The 21,607-nt window shown below is 42.4% G+C and overlaps 1 protein-coding gene across 5 annotated transcripts; it reads left to right on the forward strand.

The window, feature by feature from the left end:
- The first annotated feature begins 835 nt into the window (after positions 1–835).
- BCL7A (BAF chromatin remodeling complex subunit BCL7A) lies at positions 836–21,347 on the forward strand. 5 transcript variants are annotated; one of them, XM_057421308.1, is made up of 7 exons: positions 931–1,083; positions 4,963–5,071; positions 8,627–8,708; positions 12,102–12,198; positions 14,067–14,234; positions 17,047–17,168; positions 18,141–21,347. In XM_057421308.1, the coding sequence occupies exons 2-7, from the start codon at positions 5,037–5,039 to the stop codon at positions 18,210–18,212; spliced, it is 576 nt and encodes a 191-aa protein (XP_057277291.1). In that variant the 5' UTR covers positions 931–1,083; positions 4,963–5,036; the 3' UTR covers positions 18,213–21,347. The 5 variants fall into 5 exon arrangements, with proteins under 5 accessions (XP_057277287.1, XP_057277289.1, XP_057277288.1 ...); XM_057421306.1 differs by lacking the exon at positions 4,963–5,071 and having other exon boundaries at positions 840–1,083; XM_057421305.1 differs by lacking the exon at positions 18,141–21,347 and having other exon boundaries at positions 929–1,083; positions 17,047–17,609.
- The last annotated feature ends 260 nt before the right edge of the window (positions 21,348–21,607 follow it).

A 21,607-nucleotide genomic window follows, 5' to 3' on the forward strand; every position in this document is an offset into this window, starting at 1 on the left:
CTGGCAGTGCTCAAGGCCAGGTTGGACACAGGGGCTTGGAGCAAGCTGCTCTAGTGGAAGGTGTCCCTGCCCGTGGCAGGGGTTGGAGCTGGAGGAGCTTTGAGGTCCCTTCAACCCAAACCATGCCGTGATTCGATGAAATAACTGGCATTATTTAGGGCAGCTGAGAAACCTCAGAACCACTGGGGAAAAACTAAATGCTTATTACGGATGTACCAGGTCTCCTGTTCAACGAGGCAAACGTTCTGCTGAACAGGAAGCATCGCTAATCCCCGCGCTCCAGCCCTGCAACAGTGTCCCAGCGCCTTGCGCAAGGGGCTGCACGGGGCTGTCACTCCCCAGCCGGCTGCTCGGCGGCCGAGCTCTGCTCCGGGCACCTCCGCGACGGGCTGAGGGCTGCCGGGCGGGCGGGGGTTCCCGTCCCTGTTCCCGTTCCCTTTCCCTTTCCCGTTCCCGTCCCTGTTCCCGTTCCCGTTCCCTTTCCCGTTCCTGTTCCCGTTCCCTTTCCCGTTCCCGTCCCTGTTCCCGTTCCCGTCCCTGTTCCCGTTCCCGTCCCCTTTCCCGTTCCCGTCCCTGTTCCCGTTCCCTTTCCCGTCCCCGTTCCCTTTCCCGTCCCCGTCCCTGTTCCCGTTCCCTTTCCCGTCCCCGTCCCTGTTCCCGTTCCCGTCCCTGTTCCCGTCCCCTTTCCCGTCCCCGTCCCTGTTCCCGTTCCCTTTCCCGTCCCCGTCCCTGTTCCCTTTCCCGTTCCCGTTCCCGGCTCGCGGCCGCCCGCTCCGTCCCCTCCCCCGCTAGGCCCCGCGCGCGCGGGCTGCCGGCGGCGGCGGCGCGGGGCGCGTGCGCAGTGCGCGGGCCCCCGGCGGGCGGGCGGAGCCGAGCCGCGCCGAGCGGAGCCGAAGGGAGCGAGCATTGTGCGGGCGGGCGGACGGACCGACGGACGCCGCGAGTTGAGCGCCGGATTCCCCGCTGAGGCCGCCGCCGTCCCCTCAGCACCATGTCGGGTCGGTCGGTGCGGGCCGAGACCCGGAGCCGGGCGAAGGATGATATCAAACGGGTGATGGCGGCCATCGAGAAAGTGCGCAAATGGTGAGCGGGCCGCGCCGCGCCGCGCCGGAACCCCGCGCCCGCCCTCCCGCACCCCTTCCCCGCGCCCCCCGCGCTGTCCCCTCACGGGGCCGGAGCTCGCCGGGCGGCCGCGGGGGGCGGGGAGCCGGCGGCACCCAGAAGCCATTTCGCTCCGGCGAGTCACATGAAGGCGGCGGCGGCGGCGGCGTGTGAGGGCGAGAGGCGGCTCCATTGTGCGGCCGAGCCCCCTCCCCGCCGACCCCCGCTGCTCCCCGCCGACCCCGGCCCCCCGCTCTGCCGCTCCCGCGCCGGGCCGGGCGGTGACGGGGCGGGCGGCGGGTCGGACCGGGCCGGGCTCCTCCCGCCGCCGTCCCCTACAAAGGGCGCCGAGGAGCGGGGCCTGGGGAGCTCCGGCGCAGGGTCTGTGTGGAAATAGTGCTCAAAGAAGTATCAAAACCCCCGCAAACCCACGTTAAAAATCCCCCTGTAAAGCTTCCGAGAGTTTATTTCTGCGTTATTCCCTATTTATTTATTTATTTCACCTTTCAAGTTCCCGAGCTTTGCACGTAAGCGCAGCAAACCCGAGCGGGATCGTGTCCCACAAAACGCTCCGGTGGCCGTAAATCCCGAGCGAGCGGGTAGATGCCGCTGGAATTTGTTTTAAATGCTATAATTAAAGGTTGTACCCCGTGCGAAGCAGTTCTCTTTTGTTAGGCCTTAAACGTGTTTTGGCATTTTCCCGCTTTTGTCTTTTATTTTTAATCTGCTTTTGTTATTAAGATCGACATGAGGTGTTTGAACAATGCAGTAAAACAGACCCTGCGATGTTCCCCACGGGCGAGCCAGGGGTTTTGGATGGGATAAAGAGCAGTGCCAGTGTGATTCGAGAGCAGATCTCTTTCTTCCAGCAAGTTGACTGACTGTTCCGTAGTCTTTGTGCATGTATCTTGAAATACTTTCTTTAAACATTTGAAATCCAGGGGGAAATCCTTTGGGTTAATATTAATCTGCATAACTGGTAAAACAAGGGGATGCTTTTATTGCAGTTCACCGATAACGCTTTGCTTTCAGTAAAAGAAGAGTGAAACGTAGCCTGGAACGTGTTTGTTATCGGGGTGAAATGGGGTGGTTGTGTTTTAAACGGCCTTAAGCGCATGAATGGGCCCGTTGGTTCGAGCTGGACAAAGACTCGGGACGTGTGTCCAATAACGCAGGGCACGGGATGGGGCTTTCAGAGAATCCAGCCATTGTGTGGGGAGCGGAGCAGCCCCAGCACCGCGGTTGGGTTGGTTTCAGGAACTCTCTTCTACTCGGGTGGTGTTTTGAAGCGCTGTTTGCTGACTGGCGGCAGCTTTGAAGGGTCAGAACAATGTGTAGTGATGTGACAGGACTTTTGTTCAAGCGGGAGCATTGTTGGATGTGTGGGACTGTTTTGTCTGTAGGTATTTCATTCATGAGTGCAGCGTGCTTCCTTTGAAACCTAGCTTGTGGGTTTCAGAGAGGAGTAGAAGCTTGGCCATTCAACAAAGTGTCTGATTTATTTCTTCTCTCTTGGCAAGGGCTCTCTGCCATCGTGTCAGTTGCTATGGCTTCCTCTGTAAAACAGAAATCTCATGGTATAAATAGTTTTGTATGTTTTTACCCTCAATAGAGACAACTTGCTTTAAAGGGTTCCTATAGAGCCCTGCAATGTTTCTTTCGATTATTGTCAGAAGTATTCCTGTGGCTTTTTGTCTGTGTATGTCACAAGTGTTAACATAAACCATTTTCATAAAGGAATCCTAATTTGAAGGTGAAATTTGTGATTTCCCCCCCCACAGAGTCAAGTACATCAGGGAATTAGCAAGAGAGATTCTGTGTTCTGTGGTTTGAATGGTTTGGGAAGACTTGGGTTGTTCAGTTGAACTTTACACACTAGCAATTCCTGCATCTTCAGAAGAGCCACATAGGCAATTTCCAAGTGTGCAGTTTTATTTGCATAATAGGAGCAATTTGTTGCCATCCACAGCTCTGCTGTGGAAATGCAGCCGCTGAAGATTAAAATACCTTGTATCCAGCATCTCCTAGAACAGAGTTGTTGGAGACTTGCGTGTTCGCACCGTGAGGGTGAGTAGAGAGGCAGGTTGTGCTGTCAACTCTCCCGAGCAGGCAGTGGATCCGCTGCCCAAAGCTTTATTGATCTGTGAAGGTGTTCAGCAGCTTTGCTGTGCAATATTACTGAATGCCTCTGCTGCCACGTCCACGAACGTGCCTATTGGAAAGCAGTTTCCATCAGTGCGGGCTTTGTTCCTTAGAAAATTAGCATTCATTCTTAGACAGTGAGCCCTTTGATGCAGGTGCCCTATCTCTGTGTGTGTTTGTAGAGCTCCCAGCACTTCTGGTATTACTGGAACTTAGTAGTAAACAGTGGAGTTGTTAAGGTTTTTATCTTGAGATTAATGTAACCATATCTCTTTGTTTAAACCGGTCTCATGAATGAACGTCTAGTTGAGAAAACATGCAGCACGTGTCTCACAGAAGACATGGTTGCGTTGTATTTGTGTGGCAGAAATGATGAAAGGCCATGGCTAAGAGGGTAGTTCTCCTTGGTTTTAAACAGGACTTAGAATTTTTCTCACAGTCTATTTAAAGAAGTTGTTTAAGATAAATTTACCTCATTGAATTGTGAAAGGTACGGGATTGGTTTTTGTTGTCAAAGATTGATGGGTATGTGTAGATTCTAAATGGGCTGGTTTAGAGAATGTACCAGGACCCACTGTGTGGCCTTGCCTTTGAATTGCAGTATCCATGCAGAAATCCTTTGACCTTCCTCTGACCTGACCTAGGGATAGTGACAGCACCTGGTGAAGCAGAAGTGAACGTGGACAGCTGGTGAAAGGACTTACAGAAAGTGCCAGGCATTTACTGTGGCAGGGAGTCAGATGAAGAGCCGGACATGACTTGGGATGTAGCTTAAAACAAGGCCTGTTGTGTGGCAGGTAAGGGGCAAAGTCACCATGGGCAGTGTTACCCGGTAGCATGGGTGGGGATCGCTGGCTGTGGCTAGTTAGAGGAGGATTTCTAGACAGTGCTGCTGTAGCTTTTCTGTTCACTGTCTCCATTCAGACTTGCTAAAATATTTGTGTGTGGTATGTAATGCTCTGAGGTTGAGCTTCTGCAGGTTTTGCTGCTCGTGCTTCATTCTTAAAATAGGCTTTCACTCTGGGAAGTAGTTATGACGTGGAGCTTTTTAATATGATGTCTTTGGGAAAAGACTGTTCGCTGCTACCAGGTTGCCCCCCTGGTGTAGTCTTGCTGCACTGGCTGTGTTTGCCCTCCTGCTAAGATTGTAGTTCAAGCAGTGGCAGCTGAAGTAAAAATAAGTGTATGTGCAGGAACTGAAGTGCTGTAGTGGCCCCAAAAAGCTGTTATCGTCCTTGAATTGTGATACCTTTTCTTTCTGGCTCATTATTTCTTTTTGAGCCAGGATGTGCTCTCTGACTTCAGTGGAAGTTGGGTGTGTGTTAGAGTTTTGTCATGCAGAAGCCATGTTTCTCTCTACTGTAAGAAAAGGTGCTTGTTGCAATGTGGCACCTAGCAGAACTTGCTTAAAAACTCACTGGCCTGTGTAAGTGAAAGGGGTTCTCATAAGGCACCATATTTAAACTCAGAGAGAAGCTTCCTTAACCATTAGCCTTTGTTCATTCGTGCTACATGATATTTTCTTGTATTTGCATTATGGTTGAGAAACACCATGTGTATTAGTCACCAGACAAACTCGTACCTGGCAATAGGCGTGCTGTGAAGAGGAAGCCTATATTTCAAAGAAAAATCTTTTTTTTGTGCATCTGACAGCACTTTTTGTGTCTAATAATGGCATTTTCTTTTCCATTCCCCTTTCTCCTTTGCTTGATCCCACAGGGAGGTCATAATTCTGTGATTTTCACCAAACTCTGTTGCAATGCAAGTGAGTGTGATGTGATAAATTCAGCATTATGACGTCACTTCGTGATCATCAACAGAAGATGGGGTATGTGGGAGCAAATCCTTGTGTAAATCCAGATCACTGTGATAAAGGATAGTCATGGTAAAAGGCCAAACCGCTGTGAAAGCCTTTTCTTGGATGGTAATATATTGGCAGTAAAGGCTTTCTGTTTCTGTGCCATCAAATGTTTCTAAGTACTCATTGCTGCTGCAGAAGCTACCTTGACACTTCATGATGAAGTGTAATATACACTGTTGTGTTTGCTCACCGGTATATTACTTTCATGCATGGAATTTGATATTAATCTTTGGAGCTTTAGTGTTAATAAACATAAATACATTTAAGGGTCTTGGGCTATTTAGAATTGGGGATTGGGAATATATTTATGTAAGTTCTAGGATATTAGTATGCCTTAGGCATAAGCACTGAGGAAGTGTTGGTACTAATGCTTACCCTATGTATCCTTGGCTGTCCTTTAAATGCTGTGTAGATATGGTTCAGAATTTAAAAATGCTTTAACACAATTTCAGATCAATGTAAGGGTTTGTTGCATTGATTGGTTTCTGAATTTACTGTAACTAAAATAGTTAAGATCCTTTGCAGTGTGGAAGACTGAAAGAAAAAAAATACTATTGTATATATGTTAAGTGTTGCCATTTTCCAGTGTTCTAACTCCTGAGTCATTCATGGAGGAACAGGAGAGGTTTTGAAACAAGAAAAAAAAGTGGTTTTTTTTTTTTAAAGCTATGGAGTTTGTCAGCTAGATGTGGCCAGGTAAAGTTGATAATTGCCACACTGTTGGCCATATGAACACTCAGGCTGATGGGTTTCCATTAGCCACCTTTTCCAATCAACCTATACGACAGGGGACAGTGCAATAAAAAGTATTGCCTAGTGACTGCTTAACAAAGATGTAATGGAGTTACAAAGATGGAATTCTGGTCAGGGGCTTGGGATGAATGGGTTCAACAGCAGGTCCATTTTATAGACAGGAAACCAGGTGGAGAAACTCCTCAAGGTTTCACAGGAGTTGATTAATTCCTCATTCCTACTGCAGCATTTGGGCAGTGAGAATATTTTGTAGTTTGTGCAGCGTGCAGCAAACTCCTGTTATGGGCAGCAGCAGTAAAGCTCTGACTAATGAAGAAGAAAGCCCCTGATCAGCAGGTTGGGGTGGTGCCTGTGCACATAGGATAAAAATGAGTGTTCAGAGTAGAAGTGGTTTTGGGGGTTTGGGGTTGTTTTGAAATGGAAAGGCAGTCAAAATGACGGATAATAATCAAAGCTTTATTTGCACCAAAGGCCTTAAATCCTGAAGTTATTTTACCCTGTCGATCTTCAATGTCTGAAAGTCATCATACATCTTTGTTAACAAATTTGTGTTTGTGCTGCCAATGATTTGATTAAGTTTTAGGGGAGGTTGTCTTCTTTTTTCTTACTAATACTTTTATGGTCTTAAACCTTCAATACTGTAAATGCTGACACATGTAAAATATATGAATAATAGCAGTGTGATAATGGGTTTTCCTTTTAGCCATAAGTGTTTGGAGGACGCGGATGTTGGTGTACTTCCATCACAAGATATCCTTATTCCCAATGTTGTCTGAATTACTGTGTATTGAATTCCGTAAAAAAGTCCCTATAGCTGAGGATTATCAAAACTTAAAGTGGTACTTCAGAAGCTCAAAAGAATTAAAATGTCAGGGCTAACTTTAATACTAGAAGGAAAAAGTTACTAATATAGGTTTCCTCCTGTGTTCTACAGTCTGTCCAGTGAAGATGCTGTGTGAGGCTGCTTTGAGATGCTAACAGGTATCTTGAACTTTTGGTTTTCCAGTGCAGCATCTCTGAGTAATATTTTGCTGTAGGAAAAGACTAAAATCTTGACATTCTTTAAAAGCATTTATTCACCTCTCCCCACAACCAGAACAAAACCCCAGCTGGTTTTATTTCCATAATTTCAAAGGTTTTCCTAAGTAGAAATGAGTTTAGTTTGTCTTGTATCCTAAAAAATATATATAAATATATCATGATCATCTCTTCACAATTAAGTGTGCTCCCATTACTGACATGCACTCATCTCCACTGACATGCACTCATCTCCACAACACATCTAGCGGGAGAGCTCCAAATTAGTATAAAATTGGGTTTTGTCATGCTTCAGCCAGTTAGTGTATCCAAATGGATGTATCTAAACACACTGAGGAAAAGCTCTGCTCCAGGAAGAGCAGTGGGAAAGGAATGAATCTGCACTAATTTTTTACTTTAATTAAAACATCCTTGTGGACAGATCCAAAGCTTATCAAATTGTTATATATAACATATTTTGTTTTAAAACAGGAAAGTGTCTCCTCTAAAGGGAAAACAAGTAAGATTTGCTTTAGTAGCTAAAACAAATAGTGAGGAGGATGTTTATGGCATTTGTCCAATGTGGCTACTTTTTATTCTGGAAGCCCTTTCTAAAACTGGAGCTATCACATATATATATACACATATATATTTGGAGTCACATCCAGCTTCTCCCATCGTGCAGAGACCATTTTTTCTTCTTTTTTTAAGTCTGTAACTGAATTCCAAATCTATTCCTTAAATGTGTTTTTAAAAAAGAACATTTGAGATCTCATGCCAAATCAATTTCAGATGTTCCTGAATATTTAATGGAATTGGTCTTTGTTGTTAACTTTTAATTGATCCATTTGCAGAGCTCTATTAGAAACCCAGGAACCAGCAGTGGTAATCTGTGACCTGAAAACGGATCACAGAAACATGATGAAATTTCTCTGGCATTGTGGACTTTGTTTTGATAGCCTGATGTAAAAAGCTCAAGGAATTCATCCCTGAACTAAGTGTTCAGCATCCTTTCCATCTCTGCACGCTGTGACCGTGTGCCCCCCCCTAACGCAGTGACACCCTCCAGCCAGATTTCCTCCACAATCTGTCAATGTCATGACTTCATGGCTGGCTGGCAGGGCTTAGCAGAGAGTGCCATGGGTTATGCTTTTCCCTCTCTGATAGCCTCAGCCTTTCCAAGAGAGCTGGGCTCTCCAGAGTCTGAATTCTGCATCACGGCACATATTGCTACCAATAATGCTGTTGGTTCCAAGGCTGGAATTTCAGAGCTGTCTGACAGGAGTGTTGAGTGAATGTTAAATTGCTAGCAGCAAATTTCTACCCAGAAATAAACCTCAGATGGTCAAAATGCATTTAGATTTCTAATACCATTGAACAGTTTCATGACAATCAAAACACACACTGGTCTGTCTAAAACCTCTTCTGCTCTCTAGAAACTTCAGTGAAAACTGTAGGCATTAAATCTGCATTTTTAGCAGCTGTTCTTCTTAACTGTATCTTTAATCCAGCTCTTATTACTGCTACTGCAGTTACTCACTTAGTCAAGTAACAGCCCTGAGAAATCTGGAGGTTAGCAGTGCTCTAACAAGTTTGTGAAATACAAAGAACAATTTGCACAATGCAGCCCTAAAGACGATGTAATAGAGATCATCCTCCTTAATAGCCTGCTTAAATCCTTGACAACTTGCAGTAGTAGATCACTTTCTTCTGAATCCAAAGTTTAACTTCTCCTGCATTGTAATTTTATAGGGAGAAGAAGTGGGTGACAGTTGGCGACACATCCCTAAGGATTTACAAATGGGTACCAGTAACAGAGCCTAAAGTCGATGATGTAAGTATCCTGCAGATGTCTTGCTTTTTTCAGGATGCAGACACTCATGTTCAGGGACAGTCAAAAGAAATAGGCTCGCTGTTCTTTGAGCCTTAAAGCTAAGTTTGGTGTGGGTCTTGCAAGTGTTTGAATAGAAGAGCTGTAGGGAAACGCTGCTCTCTGCAGATGATGGCACAGTGGGTGGCAGTCTGCCTGCAGTCAGCTTGGATCAGGTCTCAGATAACTGTTAAACAGGCAGCTTGGAACTGATTTTTGAAACCTTTCTCTAACATAATAACTGGGAGGCAGGGAGGGGAGGCTGAGACAGAGATTACTTTTCTTTCTGTGTGATGCTTTAAAGGCAAGTAGCTGGTTTGGAACTGTGCAGAGGATGTTCATCTGTGCATCACTGCTGTTTTGCTCAAAAGTAGGTGCAAAGCACTGAAGTAAAGGTAGGAAAAATCCGGTGGGACTGAGAGCACTTTGTTATTAAGATGTCCATCCCAAGCAATACAGCAGACATGATCCTATTTGTAACATATGTTTTCTCTGGACATTTTGTCTATGCATCCTGTTTATGTTCTTAGTGTTCACTTTTCATGAGCCATGCTACAATCATGTAGCATAAAAATAAGTGTAAAAGTCAAAGTTGATAGGGTTTACAATTATATTTTTCCAAATGAATGTTGCTCTAATTTTATAAATTGAAATATCGTTATAGAGTGAAAACTAACCCATGGTACCACAGGAAATTAATGATACAATAGAAAATACATCCTAAGTTTGGTACTTGTTCCTTCGGCTGTCCTGTGCTTTTACTTTATTTGACATAAGAGATAAGACCTATCCAGAAGAAAACTAGTATGTTAAATGTGAAAAATTATGATTTTTCCAGCCAAGACAGAAATCTTGTTGTAGTCAAAGCAGAAATTCAAGACCTACTTTTGATTAGCACTTTTAAACAGAGTTTGTTTCTATACCTTTGGTTGTACCAGAGATTTCAGTGACTGTCAGAGTTGCGGTAGAGCCTCTTGTATTCTTCCAGTGTTCGAGCAGCATCTCTGTGGAGTAATCCCTTATGAACTGGGAAACCCTTCCTGGTTTCTGAAAGAAACTTGCTTGTTCTTTCTAGTTGTCAAATGTTTGGTCTTGATTTTATTATTTGTAATACATAGGGGGGAAAAAGCTGTGCTATGTGTGTGAGAGAGAGGTTTAGGATACTTAGGCTCACAGCTTCTGATAATTGTTTTCCCACAGGTAAGGTATGTGCATGATGGGTACTATGGAACTTTAAAATAAGGGTTCTAGTGAGTTTCTGGATGAATTTTCAAGGTGACTGGTACCTGAAGTCAGATTCTCTGTTAAGAAGAATGGGTTTATGTCACGGTCTCTCTATGCAGAGGTTAATTGTATGTTTTGAGCCATCGTCTTTAGGTTTAGGCTCCAGATTTGCTGAAATTGGGACACTTGTTCAAGACCGGCTACTTTAGCGTCCTGCAGCCACGTTCTGTTCAGTACAAGCAGAGGCCATTGGGCAGCTGCAGTTGTAGCAGGCTTGATGCTGTAAGGCTTCTGACTTTTCGCTCTGGAAGTTCTCACAGTTAAAACAAGTGCATCTATTTTGAAAAGTAAATACCAGGTAGGAGTCATCTTGGTGGTTTAATTTTGCTATGGACATCCTTTTATATCTGATTTCATCCACCTGTGAGGAGCAGACACTACTTGCTTTTTACTAGAGTAGGAAAATGGGATTTTTTTATACTTCATGTTTCAAATGGAAGTTGGCTTTGTGTTTAGGGAACACAGATTACATTATTTGCCCCCTCCTACATGTTGTTTTGGAGGCACTTTGAACTAGAATTAGCTAGGCTCTTTCCTCCTCCTAGTTTAGCAAGGCTGTTGTAGAGCCTCACACTTTGATGCCTAACCCTTTCTAAGAAAACTTTCCAGCTTAAATTGCTCACAGTCATTTTCAGTATTTCTCTTGTGGCAAGAGTGTCCTTTTCACCTTGGGAAACAAAGAAACAAAACCACTAAACCTCAGAGAGGTTGTGTCCCTTCTGAACTTTCATTTTGCAAAGCTGAGGAAGTGCGTGTTCTTTCACGTCTGTTTCACGTATTAGGGAATAAATCTGGCTTCTCTGAAGTAAAAAGACAGTTTAAAAATGAGCCTAATAATCTGTTTAAAATAGAGGGAAAAGCCCGTCCAGATATCACTTGTTGAATTTCTTCTGCAGTCTTAGGCAGTATTTGACTGTGGTTTAGTTCCCTCCTTGGTGGACACTGTCTTTTCCGAACGGATGGGTTGCCGAGCGTTCTTCCTGGAGTCAGGCTTTGAGCTGTGCTCTCAGCAGGCGGGCAGGGTCCTGCAGAAGCAGTCGGTGCAGCTGGCTCCTTCTGCTGTGAGACTGATTACATCACCTCTTCGTTGGAAATGCTGCATCCCTCGGCAGAGGCAGATTTCCCACGTGATGGATGCCACTGTCTCCTCCTTTGTTTTAGTGCTTGCAGTCCATACTGTTGTTGAGTCATGAGTATGTTGTGACCTACTGTTCACACAGGACTGTCTTGCTTACACGCTTTGTTTGAGGCCAGTCTGATTTTTCTTAACCCATCTGTTAGTTTTAATGAAGAAACAGCATTCGTTGTAGAGAAGGAGGTCTCTGAAGTGTTGGTCATTGAGATACAGGTAAAAAGCTGTCTCTATAGCATTAGAATTCTACATCTGTTATCATTTCTGTTGTGCATGCATGCATATTGTCTGGGTGTATTCTGCAAGCTTCCTGATACGAAAAGGAGAGTGTATTGAGTTTTGTAGTGGTGTGTTATGCATAAGCCATACAGTGAGCAGAGCTACAAGCTCAGGACACAAGTATTAGCACTGCCTCTCATCAGGAGTGTTCTTTCTTTCTGGTGTAGCAGAGGTTCTCTTGGCCTTGCTTTTGGAGCTCTTTTGCCTGAGTACAAAGTTATCAGCCAGCACTTGCCAGGTTCTCCAGCTCAGTTGGAGCAGGCCATTTAATCATCATACCTCAGATCCTCTGTTTGTAGAATGAGGGGTATTACTGGTAACTTTTGTACTTTTAACAAAAATTATGCAGTTGTTTGAAGAGGAAAGACTTAGAATCATTTAGGTTGGAAAAGACCTTAAAGATCACATTTAAGTGGTAACTGTGACTATAATTTATATATAAAAACCTGTTTATTTTAGTGTTTTGTGTCATGAATTAGAAAACCAGCCCTGCAGTTACTGAGACTAATACATTATTGATAATGTCAGTTATTACGCTGGCTTTATTTCTCACTTGGAATTGTGAGATACAGAAGTAATGAGTGGAAAGGGTGTTCTATTGCAACATGGATTTCTCTGCATGGTAGTAGTCTAATTTGGTTGTGATGCCCTTTGTTTTTCAGAAAAATAAGAATAAGAAAAAAGGCAAAGATGAAAAATGTGGCTCTGAAGTGACCACTCCAGAGAACAGCTCCTCCCCAGGGATGATGGACATGCATGGTGAGTGGGAGAAGGGCAGCCCCTATTACACAGCTATGACAGTATAAGCCAACAGTGTCAGATTCTCTGTTGCTCAGATGTGTGGATGGCATGGTTGAGTCAGTGAAAACAGCATCAGATACTCATTTGGTACCTTGGAACTCTCTTCTGTGGATATACTCACAGTTGTTTAAACACTATTTTTATTTGAGCTGTGTGTGGGGAAAAAAAATTGTTAGTGGAGCTAAACCCAGAGTATCTACCATTCAAAATACTATGCTTGTGTGAAGTAGTAACTCTTGGGTTTGCTGCTTGAAGAACCAAAAGACCCCCAAAGCCTCAGTGGCACTTACTATAATTTGTGCAGGTTATGTAGGTGATTCAGGTCAAAAGAATTCTGCAAGAGCCAAGAAAGTGAAGTCTGGTTCTGAGCTGTATTCTTCCTGCTTCAGGTTGAGGAGATCACTGGGTTAAGAAAGCACTGGGCTTTTTGCTTGATAGTCAGGCACTATTAGGTCAGCTTTTTGAAGTGTGAACTGAGTGTTTACCTCGTGTTTAGGACAGAGGAGCTTGCCCAGCTCAGCTCTGTTTCAGTTTTTACCTTCTAGGTGTTTGGACAACAGTTCTGGCTGAGAATGCCATATTTGAGCTGATGAGAGGGGTTCACTTTTTAGTGGGTTGTAAATTTTTCATTTCACTTTTATTTGCATTTGTATTGCCCCCTGGTTGGTTTTTGCAGTGTTCACAGCAAGTGTGCTCTTGCAGCTAAAGGATTGAGCAGGATGTTCACAGATCTGGTTAATTTTTCATGTTTCAAACTTCATAGCTTTTGCCTTAGTCAGATCATTTCATTTTCTGATGTCTTGTCTCTCCCATCCATGATGTGAATATACTGCTTGCTTTTCTATAGTTTATCATTTGTGGGTTTAAGCCACACTGTACAATTTCATTATAAACTGACACTGATCTGACTTCATGCTGCTCTGAAAAGGGATGGTCTCATCACGAGTTACGCGTTCCTGGAGTCCTTTGGATGTAATGATTGTCCAGATGCAGAGGGAATGGGATTAACTTGCATGCTGGTGATTTAACTAACAATGTTTTGCTGGGTTAGTTTTCTTTGGGGAGCAGGAAATTCCCTCTTCGGTTATCCATGGTTGTTAATCTGTCTTAAAGATTACAGGCAGTTGCACGCCACTGCTATCCATGAAATATTAGCCGAGATCTGTAAACCACTGTCACTGCCTTTCTCAGGAAGAGGATGCAGGCAGAGTATTTCCTGTTAACTACACAGGCAGTCTGTGCTGCATAAAGTTACTGTGATCCAAGATTTTGGACAATTACCACGTGGAAACTATTGATATTGGGACTGGATGTTACATTTTGACTTTGATGGGGTTTTGTTGGGTTTGTAGCTGTTGGGTTTGGTTTTTTACCTTCAAGGGACAACTGGAAAACTGCTCATCTGAACCTTGTAGTAATGAGTGTTTGTAAGCTGACTTTACTGGCCCTGTGTTATATGAGCTATAAAATGAGACTGTTGCGTCTCGTGATCTGTTTTACTCATACTGTGAAGTTTTGGGTTCTTTTGGACAAGATCTGAGTAAAACACTCTCGTTTTTAGTGTATAAAATTAGCAAGAGCACTTTGAAGTTCTCTGATTTTTGATAACTGCTAGAAAACTCCTGTCTTGCAGCATAAGATGAAAGAGCAAAGATAGTGGTAATGTGGGAAAAAGTTAGATGTAATGTTAGTCTAAATGCTTGGACTGCATCCCCAACAAGCTAAGACTGTATCCTGTGTTATCAGGGAATAAACATGGAAGAATTCAGGGGTGCTTTTTATCTTGTCAAATGAGACATTCTTGGTTTTAACTCATTTGTTAACAGATGACAACAGCAACCAGAGTTCAATAGCTGATGCTTCTCCAATAAAACAAGAAAACAGTAGTAATTCAAGTCCAGCACCAGAACAGAACTTGGCAACACAAGCAGACGGCACTGAAGTCAAGTCTGATGAAACTCAGGCAGAAGCAAAGGAGCAGCCTGGTTCAGAAGGTAAGCTGAAAAGACCACCTTCCAAGCCAAACAACAACCGTTGTCCTTTAGTGTATCATTTATTTGCTTATCCATTTTAAAAACTGAATAATAACAATTTGAAAGATGGTTTCTGAATTCTCAGTGATGTCAAAATAGGTTTTAATCTCTCTGGTTTACTGGTGATGCTGTTATACAGATGGAAGGGTGAGATTGACATCAGGGTCTTTTGAGAGAGGAAACAAACAACATACTTGGTTCATTGTTGTCATAATCTCAGTCTTGAAAGAGGAAATACAATAATCTTTGAAATGGCTGCTCCTGTAATCACAGGAATCTGAGGAACTATTACTTCTGTAGATCTGTGAATGTTCATTATGTAGTGTGACAGTAAAATAGAGGTGAGATACTTTGAAATGACTTTTAATTGTGTAAACTCGAGTGTAATTGCTTTTAACCCTGCTAATTATTTATTCAAAAGTTAGCTCTGAATCATGTCCTAATTTTCTAAAAGCATTACAAGATTGTTCTGCTGTTGTGCACAGATTAAAAATACATGTGGGTTAAGAGATTGTTCTGAACCTCACTCTTCAAATGGTATTTTGGGTAATTGGAACATGCTCTGTATTTATGTTCTTGGGAAGATAACTTTCTTCATCCTATTATAACAGATAAAAGATGTCCTTAACATCATTCTAATGATTTGGTTGCAGAATTCTCCCCATAGCAAAGCAATTAAATGATGCCCTCCTGATTTAGTTCTTAGCTCAGTAGAGCCAGTAACCAATTTAAATTTAGAGCTTTTATCTCGGTGGTAGCAGGGGATGGGTTAAGAGTGTTCAGTGTTGTCATTGCTAATTGGGGTTAAAATCTGACAACTGGAGTTGCAGTAAATCAAAACACCATATCCTGCAAATGAAAACTCACGGAGCAGATTTGGGCACGTAAACAGAAAGGATTTTCTCCTAGGTCTAATATTGCCTGAACGTGCCCGTGTGAAGTTGTTACATGGCACGCGTACTCTCCTGACTAAATTTAGGTCTGGGAAAATCACAGCAAGGTCTGGATTAGTTCCAGCACCAGTTACTGTAGAATGAAAGGGAGAAGTAATGGAAGAAAACCCTTGTTATTGAGGCGGGCTTTTTTCTATTGGTCATACAGCGTGTTTAAAAAAATACTAAATAATGACTTACCTACCAAGGTGTTAATCAAACCCTTAGGGTTGTGTAATTGTTCAACTGAATAGGGCTTATGATCTTGTACATCTATCTCATGTTACTACACTGAAATTAGGGAGGTCCCTTAAAGCTACGAGACAGTTTTGAGGGGTCAGAAATGCCTAATGTGGGCTTCTTAAAGAAAACAAGTGCATTCAGATCATTTTGCTGTGTACACAAGTCATTGCAAGCATCAGAATTGCTCAGGGCTTGGCAGTTTAAAATCTGGATACCCCTGCCCAAAGGTCAGCAGCAGACTGAGTGGTAGTTGTCTGTAGCAACTGGAAGAGAACAGGGCAGCTCTGAGCTGTCTGTTGTGGAAGCTGCTCTAGGTGTGTGTTTGTCACAAGCAGATGGGCCCATCACAGGGTGCTCTTTAGCTCAAGTTGCAACGTGTACTGAGATGTGCACAGCAGAAACTGGAATTCCTTCTGACCCTTGGGTCTTGTTTCTTCATCAGTATGAACATGCTTTTCTGGTGAGACATGGAAAGGAAGATGGTTCTGTCCGAGTTTGCTGTATGTGATCTTTGAGACTACTCAGCTCTTTATCTTGAATTCAGTCAGAGGAACTCAAGGAAATGCTTATGATGCTTTTCATACAGTACACCACAAAAATATCCATTGGTTGCTGGTTAATGCATCTTCATTAACCAGTGTTGTCCAAGTAAATTTGATCTTGCATTTCTCTTCATCTAGAATGAATTGATATATTTTTTGGGTTAGGGACTTCATGAAACGTGACTCCATGCCTACTTCTGAGTATTGAAAAGGATTTTTAAATGAGGTGAAGGAAAGCATGGGTTCAGTCCTTACAGTGTTCTTGGTGTGGGTACTGAAGGAAACAAAACTGACCTCTTACAGTCAAAGGGGTTTGGGTTTGGGTGGTGGTTTTGTTTGTCTCTGCTTCTGGACATCCAGTGTCAGAACTTCCTGGGATCTGTAGACATCTGAAGTGCTGGTGTCTTCTTCAAGTGAATGGGTGCTTCAACTCTTTAAGTCTTGCTTTGAGAGAGAAAGTTGCAAACAAACAAAGGCCAAAGAAGCAAACAACAAATTAAAACCCCAACCAAACAACAAACAAGCAGGGAAACTGGAAGCAGGGAAGAGCTGTAACAAGCTGGAAGACTCCACAAGCATGCACCTGAATTAAAAACTCTACAGCCTTAGTGGTTAAGCTGGTTACATTCCTAAAGTTCATCTTAAAAGCAGTATCAAGAAGAAAGTGGATTGCAAATACATGTCTGAATTTCGATTCAGGTAATAATTCTCTCTCCTTAGCAATGCAGTTTTAGATCCATTCATTATCACCGCTCAGCCCTTTTTGTAGCTGCCCTTCTGGTTTGAAGCAAGTTGCTGTCAAGTGGGCAGCCCCTTTGCAAAGTTGATGTTGAAACTTGTTTGCGAATAGCATTGACATGATTCTCTGTTAGCGGGTGTGCGGGAGCTTAGCTCCCTCTAGGGACTGAGCCCAGCAGTTGTGTGTTGCCAACATCGTTAATGTTTTACATGTGGGGGAAATGTATGGGTTTGGAGTGTTAGAATTGAGAAGATACCCTAAAAACTCCTGCTGAATGCTTAAATTTATTTGCTGAAAATTATTTCTTGTCATTTCAGATACCTCTGATGAACAGAATTCACAGTCTTCAGTGGAAAATTCCATGAATAGTTCAGAGAAAGCAGAAATCCAGTCCTCTGGAGAAAATGATATAATTACAGAGGCATCTAAAAACTCTCAGGTAACTTTCAGCACAAAAGCCCGGTTACTGGGAATTTGGAAAGGAGTATTTTTACTAAACAGCAAATGTAAGGAGGCCAGTTCTATATTTAGACTCATTTCCAAAGGTGAGGAGTGGAGTCGTGGGGTATTCCATGGCCATGTATCTGGTTTTGTGGCTCACTGGACTGGCTTCTTGCATTTCACATGGTTTGAACAGTAAGACTGGATTGGTCTGGTTTACTTTTCACTTTCCTAAACCAGGCTGTGTTACTTTTGTAAGGGAATATTAAAACTTAATGGTAATAAATGGCTTGGACCTAACCTATTGGACAGGCCCTTCCGAGGGCCAGTCAGAAGTAAAATACCTTCTACAAAGTTGAATGCATATAGCAGTCAGGGAAGTTAATTTTGGTGGGTAAGATGTTTGGATGTTCTCTCACTGCTCTGCTGGAAAACGGTGGGTGGGAGGAAGAAGTTACCCTGGGCTTATCCTGCTCACACTGAGACCCTCAGGCAAAGCACTGCTCAGTCCACTGGTTTCCCTTGGGGACGGGTGGTTTGTTTCAGTGCACTCCTCACACCTTCCAAACCTTGCGTGTTCTGTCCTGTAAAGATTGTTTTGGCTGCAGCAGGAGAAAACCCATGTGCGCTTGGTGCAGGTTGTGCTCGAGCGTGGAGCTGAGGGAAGGCCGGGTATAACCATGCATCAAGGCTGTTGCTTGGAATACTCACTGTGGTTTTTAGCCTGGAACTAGAATTTTGCCCTTTGTCTGTAGACGACAAGAAGTGTAAAGATGTTTGAGGTAAGATGTAAATAGAGGAGTGGCTTCAGGAAGCAAATGCACTTGGTCATGTCATTTCTCGCATCCAGGGATGCTTTGTGCTTTACAAATGCCACACCAGGGATTTGTTCTTGCTTTTTGTTTGCTTTGTGGTGCCTGAAATTCAATGCAATGATAACACGGTTGTTTTTCTTTTCCCCCTCCTTAAGGACTCTGAAGGAGTGCCACCTTCTAAAAAGATGAAAGTAGAGGCTTCCCAACAAAATGTTGAAGAGATTTAGACTATAGATTTTTCTGGTCAGTTTTTATGTAAGGTACATCAGTGGGCTTAATTCTAGAACAACCTTACTTAAGCATCTTCTCTTGGATGAGGACAGAACTCCTAACTTTTCAAGTTACCAAGCAAAAATCCAAGAAAGCCTAACAAAGGTTTAACTTCTCAGACACTGAAAACTTTCTTCCTGTGAAACAAACGTTGAGAACTTTTAAGTTACTGTCTCTGAAATGGTTGGAGTAAACAACTCAGGAGGGGTCTACGCACTGTTTCTAAAGTCAAAATTACAATTATGTTGCTGCTGTATTATTTTTTTTGTGTGTTTTTCATTTCTCTATTTAACAATGTAAGATATTTAAGGATGGTACAGGTCAGGTATTAGCTTTCATGTGAAGTTCATTGTTCTGGCGTGACGTCTGCTTTTGTTTTGTGCCTTGTGTTCTGAAAACAGTGCTAACTTTTAAAGAAGTTGTTTTGCAACTGTCTCCTTTGCAAAGTGGCCTATGTTTGTATAATGCCATAGAGTGAGGCTTGTTTCTCTTTTCTTTTCCTTTTCTGTTTGGGGTTTTTGTTTTGTTGTTAATTTTTAAATCCCTGGTGCTTCAATTTTTAATACAGGTCAGGAAGCCATTTTCACTCTTGGAGTCCAAGGAGAAAAAGGAGCTTGATATTTTATGTTAGCAGCTATAGTGGAGATCTTTTATGAATGCATGGCATTCGCAACTGTAAATTTGGTCTTCTAAGTACTTAACTTCATCAGAAGTTAACATGATCTGTTTACCATTTATAGTCCAGATCTGAATATATACTATAACACAGCAGTTAAAATACTTAAGTATTAGGTCCAGATCTCTGTACTGGGTACAACTTGCTTTACAGAAAACTTCCACTATGTATATAAATAGGATCAAAGGGATTAATGCACAGTGAATTTATTTTCAATTGGTCTTTTTTGATATCATGTTTTCACTGAACTGGATTTCACTGTACTGTTTCTGTATGAGATGTTTACTTCTATGTTCCAGGTTAATACTGTGTTCGGGGGTTCCTTTTTCCTTTCAGCAAGTCTTGTAAATAAGCCTTGTTGTTTCCATAGTCCCTACATCACTGTTAGGTTCTTCCTAACATTGGAAAAGGTTTCTCCTTTTCCAATGATGCTGAAGCGTGCTAATGTGAAACACTATGGACAGGCACGAAGCATGTGCAGCTCCCTTCCAGTTGGTGGCATGCAGAGGTGCAAAACCGTCTGCATCAGGGCACAGGGGCCTGGTCTTACAGTGGGCTTTGTGCTTCCAGGGTGAGCTTCCAGTTAGAAATACCCGGTGTTGGTGGGAACCGCTTATTTCTTCCTTCAGTGCACGCACATGCATGTACATACAGATGGATGTACACACGTGTCACTGCATCAGGCCCTGAGTCTGTCTTCACTTTGTGTGGGAGATGGAACTTGTCGTTTAAAATATGATCTCACAGCTATGAAAACGGTTTATAGTTTGTAAGCTAAGAACTGTAAATACTTTTTTAAATGGGGAGGGGAAAACCAACATTGCTTCCAGTTGATACACTTTGAGGATTAGCTCTTCATTAAGCTTATTTAGTTCTGGGTTCTCCAATAGTGAAAATGGCTTGTACTTAGACTACTGTTGCTTTTGCAATTACCACTTTATTATGAGAAACAATAAGGGAATGGGGGGAGGGAATAGAAGGAGGGTGGAGCGGGGAGCCAATACTGACCTTCCATAGGATGTTTGTAGGATTGAACGCCAAATAACGTCTGACACTCAGTTCCAGAACTCTTCCTTTATGTTGAAATAAAACCTTTTGGATTTTAACTGAATAAAAATTGGATTGCAAATCATTCATGAAAACAGTGTGCTCCCTAATAAGTTTTTGGGATTTCTGGTCTGATCATGAAGTCCATTCTGAAAATAAGGAAATGAGGAGCCAAAAAAACCCACAACCCCTATATTTGCACAATATATGCAATGAAACGGTAGAATTCTCTCTTGAATTGTGTGTATGCCTAAAATGTGGATAACTGGTCAATGACGATTGATTTGTATGTATATTGCATTCAGATTTAAGTGATATTTTGTGAGAAGTTCTATTGATATATTAAATGGGCAAATCTAGAAAGATTCAAACGTAAGAATATTTTTGCTTTGCTAACTTCCTGTTGTTTTTAATGCTAAAACAAGACGAGTCTGATGCCACCTCTGACACTAGTCATGTTTACTAACCCCGGTCTTCAGGTGCATCGCAGCAAGTTTTTAACTTTAATTTTGTAGACGTTTCCAAGGGAGTAAATAGACTTTTCATTTAGAAACTAATTCCTGTACTTTAGGAAGAAATAAAATATATAAATAGCACTAAAAATACCTCAAAATTTTTCATTAGATAGAAGCATTTATTGGCATTATTGACATCAACAGGTTTAATTATCAATTTCCTTTTCTCTCCTGTGGCTTCTGCTCAGAACTGTTCGTTGTTCTGTGGCTTACAAGACAAGGCATCATAACCATATTTATTCCTAGAGGCTTTATTTCTGAAGTAGTAATGGTTTATTTACAGCTTATACAGAATACATTCAGAACTGTTCTTTCTTTTTTTAAACCAGAGATTCTAGTGACAACAGACAACTGAACAAGCAGATAGATTTGGGTTCCTTAGACCCGTTATTGTCAGTCTCTAAAGGAGGAGACTTTGACATTATCTGGTATGAAGAAATCCAAAATAGTGTCTAAGACTGTTATTAGTCTTTTTTTGAAGTGCCTGATAACATTTATGGGCCAACGGATGTGATTAAACACATTTTAATGCCAGAAAGTACAGATGGGACCAAACCAGAACATCAAATTCAAATCAACCTAGGGTTTGAAGCCAGATTTAAATCCAGCTTCTTTTTGGTTTGGACCTATCTCTACCAGAAACTGGGTTTATGAACTCACTGTAAAAGGGTTTATTGAAAGCATTGAGACGTGGAGCAGAAGGAGAGATGTAATTTTCTTCAAGCTGACTGAAAGTTCTCATACAGCTGACGTTTTAGAAATAGTGCAAATATCAAGAAGTGCTTCCTTGCTACAATGCTGAATGTTGGAGCTTCAGTTACAAATAAATACAAAAGTAAAAAAAAAAAAAAAAAGAGGAAAAAAAAGGAAATAAAAAATAAAAGACAAAAAAAGAAACTCGAAGCAAGTGAATTAGCTGAGTCTGTGGAACACGTGGGAAGGCCTTCTGAATAAGCGATTTACTCAGCCAAACATTTTATAGCAGAACTATTCCTTGGAATTTTTATGCTTGGGAAAGTAGTTGTTAAACATTCCAAAAAGTGCTGGCACTTAACAAAACAACAAAAAAAAAATCAACAAGGCAGTCTAAAATACTGGTTTTGGGTGGCTCTCT

The sequence above is a fragment of the Pezoporus wallicus genome, unplaced genomic scaffold, assembly GCF_028554395.1.
Source record: "Pezoporus wallicus isolate ANWC-B61680 ecotype Strahan unplaced genomic scaffold, APGP_CSIRO_Pwel_v1 contig_9584, whole genome shotgun sequence".
Taxonomy (NCBI): domain Eukaryota; kingdom Metazoa; phylum Chordata; class Aves; order Psittaciformes; family Psittacidae; genus Pezoporus; species Pezoporus wallicus.

Bases quoted from the DNA above. Each gene is read 5' to 3' on its own strand.
- BCL7A (XM_057421304.1), top strand. From the start codon at position 992: ATGTCGGGTCGGTCGGTGCGGGCCGAGACCCGGAGCCGGGCGAAGGAT. The intron at 8,709-12,101 runs GTAAGTATCCTG...TTTGTTTTTCAG, and splicing joins CAGAGCCTAAAGTCGATGAT to AAAAATAAGAATAAGAAAAA. The intron at 14,235-17,046 runs GTAAGCTGAAAA...TTGTCATTTCAG, and splicing joins GGAGCAGCCTGGTTCAGAAG to ATACCTCTGATGAACAGAAT.